Source organism: Crassostrea angulata, chromosome 8 (assembly GCF_025612915.1).
Source record: "Crassostrea angulata isolate pt1a10 chromosome 8, ASM2561291v2, whole genome shotgun sequence".
Classification (NCBI taxonomy): domain Eukaryota; kingdom Metazoa; phylum Mollusca; class Bivalvia; order Ostreida; family Ostreidae; genus Magallana; species Magallana angulata.
In genome coordinates, this window is record NC_069118.1 from 35,209,163 (window position 1) to 35,223,756 (window position 14,594).

At 32.0% G+C, this 14,594-nt stretch overlaps 1 protein-coding gene across 5 annotated transcripts in view; it reads right to left on the reverse strand.

Annotated features, from left to right (window-relative positions):
* The window catches only part of LOC128157822 (dedicator of cytokinesis protein 3-like), a 59,613-nt gene extending 51,506 nt beyond the window's left edge, over positions 1–8,107 (reverse strand). For all 5 annotated transcript variants that reach the window (XM_052820461.1, XM_052820460.1, XM_052820459.1 and 2 more), the window contains exon 1: positions 7,951–8,107. In XM_052820461.1, the coding sequence (XP_052676421.1) occupies positions 7,951–7,996 (46 nt within the window). In that variant the 5' untranslated portion in view covers positions 7,997–8,107. The remainder of the gene's footprint in view (positions 1–7,950) is intronic.
* Positions 8,108–14,594: the final 6,487 nt, after the last annotated feature.

Genomic DNA, 14,594 nt, shown 5'->3' on the forward strand with positions numbered 1-14,594 from the left:
ATAAATTATATTATCATCTTTAATAGGACTGTTAGTGGGTGCATTAATTTAAACGAGAAAAATGTGAACAATTCAAACCAATATGATACGCAAGTCCATTCAATGTATAAAGAAATGGTCACATCAAAAAAATGAACAAGCACTGTATATTTCATTTTAAGCAAGACCAGGAAGTACATTTAAACAATAAAATGTTGAATGAAGTGAAAGTATCATGTGTGGATTATCCCTACTTAAAACACTTGAATTTTCCGGTTTTATCGCCATATGATCTGAAAATGTGGTTGATTTTCACCGTGGCCAGAAATCTTCCTCCCAAAAGGATTTGCATGTTGCTCATTCAGATTTCAATATACATGCTATCGTTGAGAGCATGGGAACTCATACCCATCAAATAACACATGGTCGAACCAATAACTAGATTTTTGAAAACATGTTTCAATACATGCTTAGGCTGAATGACTGAAAGACTATACACATGCAGACAGATGGACAAACACACCGCTACAGGAACTTGTCTGAATAGGACAGCCATTACACTGTCAGAGAGAATGTAATGGCCATCCATACATAGGAATATTCTTACATCATACAGTACTGACTGGACTGGACAACTGGTGAACTATATGAATCACATCATAAAATCAGATTTTTTGTACCTCTGTGCATTTTTCTATGTAAAATAAAGATGAATAAGCACATGCACTATTGCTATATTATCTACCCCACATTTACAGTAATACAGTGTATAGATTACATGCAATTTGCCCATGGAGAATAGTCATCATAATTATTTACTAGTATCATTCAATTTCTCTCTCATTTTAAATTCAAATTCTCTTTGCTGTTTTCATCAGTCGCTGCATTGAATAAATCTGATAACTCAAAACTGCTTACCAACAACAAACTCTACAATGCCAACAAATGATACTTTCTTGGTATTTTAAAGAATAAATACCTAACATATAATGGTCATTTTTACAAGCTGCAAATTTTTACCAGTTTCATTTATATATCTGTGAAATTTAAACATTCAGTAGTCATGCATTCACTGCAATGAAATAGGGACAATTAAATTTTTCCAAATGCTTAAATTATATGTATTTGAAATCCCGTGAACAAAATTGATCTCTTGCTAACAGTTTATGGTAGTTTATATTAAAATTAAATGTTGTGTAATGGTGCTCAACAGCAACTGAGCTGCTTTCTACAAAGATATAGTCAATTACTTTGAAATGAAATGATTGAATTGGAATTATATTAATATTCTTTTCATTCCAATCACCATTACTATAACTTTCATTCATAAAAGTAATTAATATATTAAATTACAATTACTTTCCCAAAGTAATGAATTACATTACACATTACAAGAAGGAAAAAAATCAAAGAGACAATTTCTGAACACACTTGACATAGGATTGAGGTGACTCTTAAATCATCCAGAAATAAAAGCTGGACAATGTTTACATTTTGCCAAAAAGTTTCTATTTTTAGGAAACATTTCAGCAAAGTGAAGTTTGCAAAGTGATAAACATATGATAATACTTAGAGTTTTATGCTGAAAAGTGGTCAGAGCTGAGTAAAGTAAACAAGTATTATTTGTTTAGGGCTATCTCTTTGGAATTTAACTACAATTATTGAGTAAATGATTTTGATCTGATATCACTCATTATATTTCTTTTAATTTTTAAATAGTTTCTGTTAATTGATTTCACAATTTCTTAAAAAGATCTACTATTCAAAATTCTTTTAAAGCTTATAGAAGGCAATAAATACATATGCATGCAACCAATAAAAAAAGTCTTTATAATCTATCTCAAAAAATGAATTTCAAATTTATGATCATATACATTGAAAAGGTATCAGATTATTTCGTAAAATATGAAAATTATGCTAATTAAAATGTAATTCAAATGTAAATTAAAAAGTAACAGTCAATCATTAATGGCTTTTTTACAGAAGTAATGCATTTACTGGTACTTGTAATTGAAAAAGGGTGGATTGCACATTACATCCCATTTGTTTTTTTTTTATAAATGTAAGGATTACAATGCATTACACATTACCATTACCCCAGGTCTGGTCACTGCTATATGAAAAGAAATCCTGATGGTACCATATATCTGAGTATATTTAGTACATCTCCCTGATGTCATGTACATGTAGTTCTTATGTACAAGTATTCTCTTTTGAGAAGTGGACAGGCATAGCCTACATAGCTATGCCTGTCCACTTCTCAAAAGAGAATAATGTACAAGGTCTGATGATTAAACATTATACAAAATAAAATTGTATAGAAGTTAATGTGATTATTTCCCTCTTAAAAAGGTAATTCACACTTCATTTGAACAATTTAGAATCCCCTTCCCATAAGAATTCTTTGTACCAACTTTATAGTTAAATTTGACCCAGTGGCTTTAGAGGAGAAGTAAAAAATGTGAAAAGTTTACATACAGATGGATAGACTGACAGATGGAGGGTCGACTGACAACAGGTGATCAGAAAAGCTCGCTTGAACCTTCAATTCTGGTGAGCTTATAATCAGTTATACAGATTAAGTGGTGTCGGAAGCAAATTGAAAGTGGAAGGGGGTGCTAGATTTACCACAAATCTTGACCAGCGAAAATTTTTTTTTTATCTTTAAGGTTATGTCTAACTTTATAAAATGGGTCCTAGCCCCCTGGTTCCAACGCTTATGAGATTATTTTAATAATTTAGATGCAACCTTAAATGGACATTAACAGCAGCTGATCTTTCGTAATTAAATTTTATATCAAATTGATGTAAAATTGATTTCTTAATAACACAACAATAGCCATAACTGATCTGAAAAGCTTTAGACTGTCTTTACATTATCATTTATAAAATATCTAGAGAACTTAGTAGAGTACATACTGTTTAAACAGATTTTTCTCCACACATTCTTAAAGCAATATGAGCTGCATTTTTCATGTTGAATTTTTTTTTTACTAAAATGTTCTTTTCTACTAAAATGACAAAAATATCATGGTTTTTAAATTTCTGTTAGCCATATTTTTGTGGAAAATGCCGTTAAGAAGCCTTATTTGGAGCAAAATTGAATTATTGTCGTCCTGTACAAAAATTGATTTGCTATATATTCCTTAGAAGAGAAATATTTCCTTTGACAAAAATTAATGATGTTTTCAAATCTTATTTATCATAAAAGTTTAAGTTATATGCAGACTTATCATACTAGCAGGTTTTAGCAGCAAAATAAAATTCTAAAATATACAGCTCATATTGCTTTAAGTTAAAGATTGAGCTTCTTTTGTTGTTTTAGCCTTTGAGTCCCAATATAATCAATCCTCAAGGGATGGATGTTTTATTTTTTTCAAATTTATCGAACACAAGAAACAGAACTTGAAAACTAAAATGTAGAAAAAAAATTTAAACAACTCTTTTTTTGTTATTTATTTTTCATTGTGAACTCTTAATTACTACATCACTTAAAAGCAACATGTTTAATATTATTTTGTTGAAATATATACTGGTTTAATCACATATGTAGACAAAATATTTTTTCCAAAACAATATTTGTTTTTATAGCCTTTCTGTAATTTTGAGATCTTTCCTGGAATGTTTCGATATTAAACAAACAACTGAAGTACCAGTGATGAGTCTCTGAGATAAAATACGCCAAACGTATCAAACTGAGATTGTGTAGGATTGTGCAGGACGATTGTTACTTTTTTTTTAGTGTACTCCAAAAATTTATTACTTTCCCATTAGTGCAAGTTTATCATAAAAACTATCTTTCCCCATATGACATTTCACTTGGCCTGGGAAAGCATAATTCTAGACCACTAATAAATTTTCAATAATTCTAAATTATCTCCCCTATAAAGAAAGATTCTGGTCGAACAAACTTGAATCCTCTTCACCAAACGATGCTTTGTGCCAAGTTTGGTTGAAATTTGCTCAGTGGTTTTAAAGGAGAAGATGAAAAAGTGAAAAGTTTACAATGACAACAAACAATTGTCAAATTTTAATCAGAAATGCTCACTTGAGCCTTTTGTCCAATGAGCATAAAAACGCTTTAACCCTTTACTTACATTTATCTCTTATTATTTGAAAAAGTGAGAAAAAGTCAAAAGTAATCATTATTGTTGACCAGAATGTTACAAAAAAGGAACCAATTCCCAATATACATACAGTGAAGGGGATCATGCAACTTGGACAAGTTGGAAGTTTGTGTCAAATAAATGTAGCTATAGCTTTGATTGATTAGAAAAAGTCAACACAAAAAGTACAACAAAAGAGACATCAATGAACAGATGTAAAAATTATTCATTATCAACTTGAATTAGTTGACAATTCATTAGCTAAACAATGCATTTGTAAGCAGTTTCAAAGTTATAGGAATGCATATACTAATACACAAACTGGTCGTTTAATCAATAATGTGTAGATTTCTGGCTTGTCAGTTTCTGTATGATTTACAATTGATTTTCTTAAGAAATAGAGGGAAAAATACCTAGTGGACGTAAAATATCATTATATTTATTTGTTTGTTACTGATTATCGAAATGTATCTGTGGATCAACCTCATAGATAGTGAAGCAGAGCCTAGCTGTCTATGAGACTGATGACTTGATAATTTTTCCATAGTCAGTCAGTAATACTGTATACAGGGAAATATTCATCCCCATTTTATATTCGCCCCTTTCACCCTCGTTGTCGAAGGGCAAATTTAATACTGGGCTAATTATATATTGAAAATAATATCAATGTTAACAAAACTGAATCTGGGCAAATTCAAGACGGGGCAAAACCGTGTGCAATTGTTAATGGGCGAAAATAAAACGGGGCGAAAATAACCCTGTATACAGTAATACAAATAGGCATTGTGTTGTCCCAAGGATTATTAAGAGACACATTTATTCACTACAGGTGATGATCACCACAAATCCATATTTTAAAGTGTCTAAATTCCATCTCATACAATTTTACACAGTCAAACCCTTCAGAATTCTCATTCTCACCTTTCACCTTCTAACAGTATTAATGGTCAGTTCCAACATTTTGTTGCTATTTTATTTCATCTTATTTAATTTACAAAGGTTTAAACAAATCTTGACTCTGCCATTTTATCCTGCAGCGGAGACAACAAAGTGACATCATTTCAAATGGGCAACTAAGTATAGAAAGAACTTATTTCGGTAGTAAATAACATGAACTGTGAGATAAGAATGCAAAGGGCCAGAAATATTGCTGAATATAAACTCTAACCAGCCGGATATAGAAATACAAACTATGCCTTACTGAAACCAATGAAAATGTGACATTTCAGTCTGAGGGAAACAAATACCCTGTTCTCTTCAATCTGGGGTGAGATAAGAGGAAAACAGCACATATATGTTAGAATGATCAAGTTATACATGTACATGGGTTTTTCAAGTCAGACTGGGCATCTCATTGGTTTCACCAATGTTAGCAGGTCCAAACTTTTAGTTTAATATTTAAGTAATAGCGAGCGCAGCTCGCCAGCGCGCAGTGCCGGCGCGAAGCGAGCTCTACCGGCAAGGCGTGTGTGAATAGAAAATTCGGACTATTTGCACATTCATTCAACGGATTTTTTTGGCGTCAGTAAATCGGACCAGTAATGCCTTGTTTTAATCTTCCCAGTAGTTCTCTGTAATTATGGTTTCCCATTTCACACTCTCACGAGAACAAGATAAAAGACTATGTACATGCATTGTAAATAACACAACGCCAATTTCCATTACTTTTAAGACTAACGGAGTTATCGTCCTTTCGAGTGACGTCACAATGGATTTCTTGCACATTGATCCGACAGAATTTTTCGGAGTCAGTAAATTTCGACCCACAATGCAATTCCTCAATGTCGGCCGATCTCACTAGACTGGATACCATCTCGCGAGAATCAAAGTAAAACTTTTGAGAAACAGATAAATTGTGTAATTTCCAGAACATCATGCTTTTTAAGTAAACAATCAATATTTTTCGCGTAGTTTTTTCTAGTGTGTTTTCAAAGAGACAGACTACACTTGACCGACGTGAACTTTGACGTCACAATAAGGGGAAACAACTCTAAGTAGTTATTGTAAATCTGCTGAAATATAAATACCAAAATCTTCTCAAAATCTTGCAGAGCTAACGAATCGAGACATTTCTTCAGAGATAGGAAACAGCTGTAACTTGCTCTCATTTGGATGAATGCTCACATTTATTTTATTCACTGTATTTACGGTAATTTCCAGGAATGTTTTTTTAAATGGGGCGTGGCAACATCATTCAAAAAATCTTCACAAGCAAAAAGAAAAATAAAATTCTCAAAATCAGGAAAATTCTAATCGGGGTGAGGAATGGGGAGTGCGTGGTATGCCTTTAGCTCTTTAGCTGCTCAAAAGTGTCTTTATTTTCACTACTATTTACGGTATTACATGTTACCGGGGGATCGATTTTCCTTATGTGATCAACAAATTTTTTTATACGTAAATTTGATTTCTTTTTAAACGGGGGAGGGGGGATTCTGTGATAAGTCAATTTTTATATGTTTAAGAAAAATGTCTGCTGCAAGAAAAGAGTAAATATTATGTTAAAACATTATGTTAAAATCTTTATTATATCAACAACATTTTATCTGAGATAAATTCTATACTGGCGTGCGACCAGTATATAAACAATCTGATCAAAATCAGATTTTTTATCCGCTCCGACAAATTCTGATGTCGCTACACTTTGTTCAGCGACTATCAGAATTTCGGAGCGTTATTAAGATCTGATTTTAATCAGATTGGTATATAAATAAATAAAAAATCTTATGAATTATGAATAATAAAAATTTACTGGAAAATTGGAATATTTATTTTATTTTGCATTTTTCATTTACGCGTACTTTTCGCCACTACTTTTATTTTTATTGATTTATCATAATTCATTTTTGATCACCTGCTGCGCTCGCCCCAACGGTCGCACCATAAAACATATCAATATCTGTACCCTCAAAATTGGGATAAATATGTAATGGGATGGGAGAAATAATAACAGACCAGAATTCGAACTTGGACCCCCTGAATCTCTAGTCAGGTGCTCTACCCACTGAACCATCTGGAGCCATTATCCAAACCAGTCTTAACATTATATTCCTCTTGACTTCTCTATACTGATCTTCGCCCTCGAAGATCACCTCGGGCTCTTTCCCCTGGCAAGAGTTAACCTGTCAGTTTTAGGGGTTGGCATAAGTATGGCACCAAATGCATCGAGATGACAGATCAAACTGAAATTTGAACCTGGGCCCCTAAATCTACAGTCAGGTGCTCTACCCACTTATCTATCTTGCACTGGACAAGTGGTACAGAACCAATATATGATCATCACAAGTATACTGGTATGTGACCAATTCTAGCCAAGGACCATTTCTTGCCTGTGTTTTTCATCGAAACATAATTTCATACATAAAAAATGATGCAACAATGCACTAGAAAGAAATGGTACTTGACAAGCACTTGTCGCACACGAGTAGATATCCCTTCAACATCTTTGGGATATACAGTGTTTATCAATCTGATGCTGACCCCTGATATATGGATACTTTTCACTAAAAATTTGTGATGCTCTCTTAGTTTCTTACAATTCTCGATTTTTTAAATGATTGTTTAGACATTTGATATGTTTATTTCCTTCACACTGACACTACTAAATTGAAATGAACTTTTCACCCAGAAACCTAAAATAAGATTTGAAGCTGTATTAAGAGGGGTTGTGCATTATTTTAAACCATAAATTTGGCCATAAATATTTTTGTCAGGAACTTTGCCTGCTAAGATGACGGGACGTTTATCTTGACAATTCCTGTAGAGTACAGTACTGCAAAAACTTACAACGCATGCAACCACACTTCAGCATAAATTTCACTGTGAATAGATTTGCTATAGATCATTCCCCTACGATCTAGACACTTACCGACACCATAATTGTCATCTGCTGGTCTCCACTCGCCATTGTCCATCTTCTTTCGTTAAATTCAATATTTACTTCCTCATTTTTGTCGTGTTGGTTTAGTACGATTGCTTCCCTCCATATTCAGTTTTCACAACTGTTGTTGTCACGTGATGAGTGTCATAGGTCAACAAAGCGAACGAACGATAACTCGAGAAAGTATCCATCCTGATTTTTTTTTTTAACAAACAAACAAACATTTTTCCCCTGTAAACTTCTATAAAGTGTATAAAAATGAGATCTGTAGCTCGGGAAACAATTAATATTGACCACCAGAGACATGTTGACATGACAAATCTACAGGTACGCGTGTCAACATGGTCAACCCGAATAGATTTGCGATAGGCCTAGCTCGTTAATTTAAGGTAGTCCTATACTCGGCACTAAATGGGCTCAATCATTAAAAGCTTAGCTTTAAATGATAAATATACATTCTAGCAATACATATACAAAAGAAAATATGTATGTTTACATGCTAGTTTGTTTGTTATCACCTCACAGACGGGTGTACCCCCTTGCGAAAATTATTGACAATTATGAAATTTGCCAGACGTCCGTTTTTCATAAAAATGATTACCAATTTTGGGAAAATTAGAACTGAACATACAAAATAGAGTATAAATATTTATCTAAGCCATATCTCATCAATAATTTTGCGCAAATTTTTGTAAGTAAGTACGCTTTATGGACCTGATGTATCAAAATAGAATACAAAAAATGCAATGCTGGTATCGCGTTTGGTAATTTTTTTACTTTTTTATGGACTCAAACTTAAATTCATGGTGTTTATTCTATAGATTGACATCTTAGAAAAAAGATTTGGTAAAATAAATTATATGTTGACGAATTACTTTTCACGCTATAAGCTCAAAACCAAGTAGTCCCTGACGAAAAAATCCGTAAAAATCACATTTTGCTACAGTTTTCTGCCTAGATCTGTCGACAATGTTAGATATCATTTAAACATTAATTAATTGATGATTGATTAAATTCGAAATAGCTTCTGTCTCTAAATTTAAACCGATTTTAGTAAAAGAAAAAGAAAAATTCGGGGGGGGGGGGGGTCAAAACGAAGAAGATATAAGCATACCTGAGATCCTGGTTAATCAGAAACTTCGTTTTTCATTTTACTTTAACAGAATCGAGTTTCTCAACATTAATCATTTCTATCTCTCATAGAATACATATATTACCGTTCTAATTGCTTATTATTGCCATTGTTTACAACAGCGATGTAGAGCAAAATCAATACCGGGTATCTAAAACGCTTTGTAAAAGTCGAACCAATATTGTAAAATCCGTATTATGACGTAGTGCGATACTCGGACTACTTTAAGAGATTAATTTTAAAGCAATATGAGCTGCAATTTTCATGTTTAAATTTTTTTAACGAAAATATTATTTTCTGCTAAGATGACACAAAATATCACGGCTTTTAAATTTCTGTTAGCCATATCTTTGTAGGATTAGCCATCAAGAAGCCTTAATTGGTACAAAATTGAATTATTGTCGTCCTGTACAAAAATTTATTTGCCCTATATTTCTTATAGCTGAGAAATCTTTCTTTTGACAAAAATTGATGATTTGTTCAAATCTTATTTATCATAAAAGTTTAAGTTACATGCATTCTTTTCATACTAACATATTTTTGGCACCAAAATAAAATTCTAACAAAAACACAGCTCATATTGATTTAAAGTACATGTATACAGTACTTATATATATCGACTATTTCCAAAGTGCAAAATCAAATGATATATATGAAATGGTTTGATCAAACTTGTATTCGACATAACCTCTGCTACACTCAAGTTTAAGCTCTTTTGGATGAATGCTTTTCCAGACGATTTTTAACAGATTTTCTCTATCTTAATTCCTATGTATTTTGACATCCCTCATACATAAACTGAACTGGAACAATTCCATCTAAGATTAGATAATTATTATGAGAGTTTTTATAAGCAAAATAAAATAAAAATAAAAGAAACCAAACAAACACAACACCCCCCCCCCCAAAAAAAAAAAAACAAATGAAAATAAACAACACAAAAACCAAACTATTTTTCAAGATTTACGGTTCTTTAAGTTGAAAAGAATTGCTACTAGAATAACGAAGAAAGGTTAAACATACGGTACGGATCGAGACTGTCTTTAGTCATACAATTTAAATGTGGGATCCTCTCACCCAGGATAGAATCAGGTGGACGTCGAAACAAACCTCCATAGGTAATTGATCCCGGGCAGTCGAGGAAGATTTTTTTTTATAAATAGATGTACATTGTATTACGAAAACATCAGAGACACTTTCTCTCATATCGTAAATTTTAAGGTGCATAGATACTCTGATAACAGAGATAACTACCTTTAAAATGCTTTTGCCGATTTTGTGATAATTTGAAATTCTTCCGAGATTTTTTTAAGACGTTTTCTGCATGTAGAAAATTTGGTTTCTATATTTTGAACATCGCACATAATAAATTTAAAGACTAAAAGGTGTTGCAGCAGCCCGCAGAACTGCTAGTTCATGCATGAAGTACAGATTCATTTAAAACACAACGTAACCGCTGAGAGTTCTTACAATATTCTTAGTCTTCAGTATTACAGGGAATTGGACACGTTGACAACTTTGTTTCAAACAATGTTATTATTGGAAATACAAATAAAATCTCAACACCAGGTCTCTCATTTCATCATTCAGAAATAGAATCCAGAAGAAACGATCATGCAAGATGGTATTCACAGTCTTATTACCGATAAAATAAAGGGTCATATAAGTTTTTCTAATTCAAGATTTATTATTTGGGTTTTTTTTTCAGAACAGGTAATATTTACAAATAAACTAAACTTCTAAAGTACATTTTTTAAAATACTGGTATTAAAACAAAAGAAGCTGTACATTTTATCTATTGTTTCATATTTTCTTGATACGACACTTTGTTGTTATATATGGTATATACATGTATATTTGATAAAGTATAGTACATTGTACTATCTGAACGGTGCGATCTTTTCTTCACATTATGATTATGTTGATCATCATTTTTTAACCTATAAGAACCGCATGAGGCATTCAAATATAATATAATATAATATAATATAATATAATATAATATAATATAATATAATATAAGATAAGATAAGATAAGATAAGATATATGACTGACCAGAGAGAGAGAGAGAGAGAGAGAGAGAGAGAGAGAGAGAGAGAAGGTCGTGAATTCCTGCAAGTCTGACCATCAGACTCCTTATGACTTCATATAGCTTTGTTATGTTTAAATATTTCCGCCCCCTCTTTCTTTCTCGCCAAAGTTATCCTTACAAAGATATAATTCATCAGGACAATTTCAAAAATATATATATCCTTTGAATAAATAAAATAACTTTACCCGAACAAACAATTGTTTTATTTTTTCATCTGCCTCTACTACACTTTTTAGCTCACCGAGACGAAGTCAAGGGGAGCTTATGCTATACCCCCGGCGTCGGCGTCCGGACCTGGTTTAAGTTTTTGTTGCAGGTCCTGTATCTAAGCTATTACTTGTCCTATCGTCACCAAACTTGCATGGATGATGCGTCTGGACCTACTTATGGATTTGAAAGACTGGGATGCTGAATCTGGGTCCTAAATTTCAGATGCTGGAGGAGGTTAAGGTTTTTGGAGCAGGTTAAAGTTTTTGTTGCAGGTGCTCTTTGACAGCAATATCTAAGTTACTGCTGGTCCTTACTTCATTAAACTTGCGTGGATGGTGCGACTTATGATACTGATGCACCTGACAGGCTTGAATGCTGAATCTGAGCCTTAGGTTTCGGATGCTGGAGGAAGTTAAGGTTTTAAGAGCTGGTTAAAGTTTTTGAAACAGGTGCCCTCTGTGATGATATCTTAGTTACTACTTGTCCTAACTTCACCAGACTTCCATGGATGGTGCATCTTATGATACTGATGCACCTGACAGGCTTGAATGCTGAGTCTGAGCCATAGGTTTCGGATGCTGGATAAGGTTAAGTTTTTTTGGAACAGGTGACATGTTAAATAGATAATAGTACTATTTCAAATTTACATAGTTGATTAAACTGTAATATTAATGAATCGCAGAGGTAGCTTCAGATGCAGAGCTTGATCTTCATTATCAAGGGTGCTAAAAATATATCTTAGTTATTACAGGTCCTAACTTCACCAAACTTGAATAGATGGTGTGTCTTATGATACTGATGCCCCTGACAGACATGGATGCTGAATCTGGGCCATAGGTTATGGATGCTGGAGAAGGTTAAGGTTTTAATTGCTGGTGCCTCTTATGATGATATCTTAGTTATTACTGGTCCTTACTTCCCCAAACTTGAATGGACGATACGTCTTATGATAGTGATGCACTTGACAGGCTTGAATGCTGAATCTGAGCCATAGGTTTGGATGATGGATGAGGTTTATTATTTTTTGAACAGGTCACATGTTTAATTGATGATAGCTTGCATAGTTGATTTAACTATATTATAAATGAAACGCAGAGGTTGCTTCAGATGCAGAGCCTGATCTCCATTATCAAGGATGCTAAAAAAAAACTCCTACCTCACTCAAATCTGCTTGATAGATAGATGTGTATGTTGTTAAATGATATAACATGATTCCTATGATATAGTATTGTATGATATAAAACACTATTGTTTATTGTTTTCCCTTGGACTGAAATGTCACATTTTCATTGGTTTAAACGTAGCACGTGATTGCCTCATATATCTCTAGAAATAATATTAGGCAATATGGTCGTCATTGGTCGACGCTTCGCTTACTCATTTCGACATTTCATAGTATTTAATACATAAACCGCATGCCGTAAGTTCTTAAAGTATTTGGAGTAGTTGCCCTTTGTAATTCTTTAAAATATTAGAGTAGTTGCCCTTAGAATATTGACGTCACATTGTTTTGTCTGGAGCAGAACAGAATGTCAGCGTCGAAATTTGCTCAAATCTTTGCAGAGGAAAGGGAAAAAACATTTAAAATTGAATAGCAACAAAACATTGTAAGTAAACATGGGTGAAGCAAGGATTTTTAAAGAATATTTGAAAGGTGAGATTGAAAATTTTGAAGAGTTTAAATGAGTTAAATTGGACGAGATGTTAGGCATCTTGTATACCAGTATACATGGCTTTACGTAGATCATCGCTATTTGTGAATAAATGTGTCGCTTGATAGTCCTCGGAAAAACAAAACACTTATTATGTTAGTTACTGACTCACTACGGAAATATATTGGGTTGATCAATCTCATAGACGGCTCGGCTTCGCCTCGCCATCTATGAGATTGATCAACCCAATATATTTCCGTAGTGAGTCAGTAACTAACCTAATAAGTAATAATATGATACAATATAATATCATATGTTATATTGTAAAAAGTTATATTTTACGATAGGATATTTTATCATTGTTTTGATATTTTATGATATGATATTGTATCATGATATTGTTATGTATAATTATGTATATTATAATACAGTATTGAATTATGATATAATATGATATTGTATTGTTAATTTATTATTTTATCACATGATACTGTTACATATGATATTGCAATATAAAATATTGTATCCTATGATACAATATTGAATATTCTATACTATTGTATCATACGATATTGTATAATATGATATTGGTTTCTGTAATGTAGAATTATATGTATAATGTTGTATCAAACTATCGTATCATACGATATTGTATAATATGATATTGGTTTATATGATTATTATCATATCACATGACATTGTATTATATGATATTGTAATACATATTATTGTATCATAAGATACAATATGCATATAATTTAATATTGTATTGTATAATATTTTACTTTATCACATGATATTGTATCATTTGATATGATACAATGTTGTATCAAACTATATTGTATCAAATGATACAATATAATATTATGTATCAAATATGAAACAGTATCATACAATACAGTATCATATTATATTATACAATATAATGTCATATTGTTCAATGTTATGATGTATTATGTAATATGATATTGTATCATATAACACTATATTGTATTATATATTATGATATTATATTATGTGATCAAATGCAATAATGCATAACACAATACAATGTCATATCATACGTTACAATATAATATCTTATCATTGTTTATTACGGTATTTTATTGTATTATATGATACATATAGTAAGTATGATAGGATTCAATATTTAATTTTATATTATTGTATTGATTAACACATGAACATATGATTATCATACAATATTTTAACAGATGATATTCGATATTGTGTCAAAACAGAATCCACGAATATCCAAGATAATAAAGTATGATTTTCATATAATATGATAAAGGTGGTCTCATAAAGGTGATGCCTCATAAGGGTGACGCCTTGTCTCGGTGAGCTTTGTAATCTGTGATTACCTATGTTTAAAACTGCTGGAGGATAATGTCCGCAGTCATTTTTATTATACAATGAATCATATAATATTTGTGACATTGTATTTTCAATGAGTAAAAAATGATAAGAAGGGTGGATTTTGGTACAATAAAGTAAAACAATATCAATTTCAACAACTTTTATAAGTTGAAAATAATGTTGAAA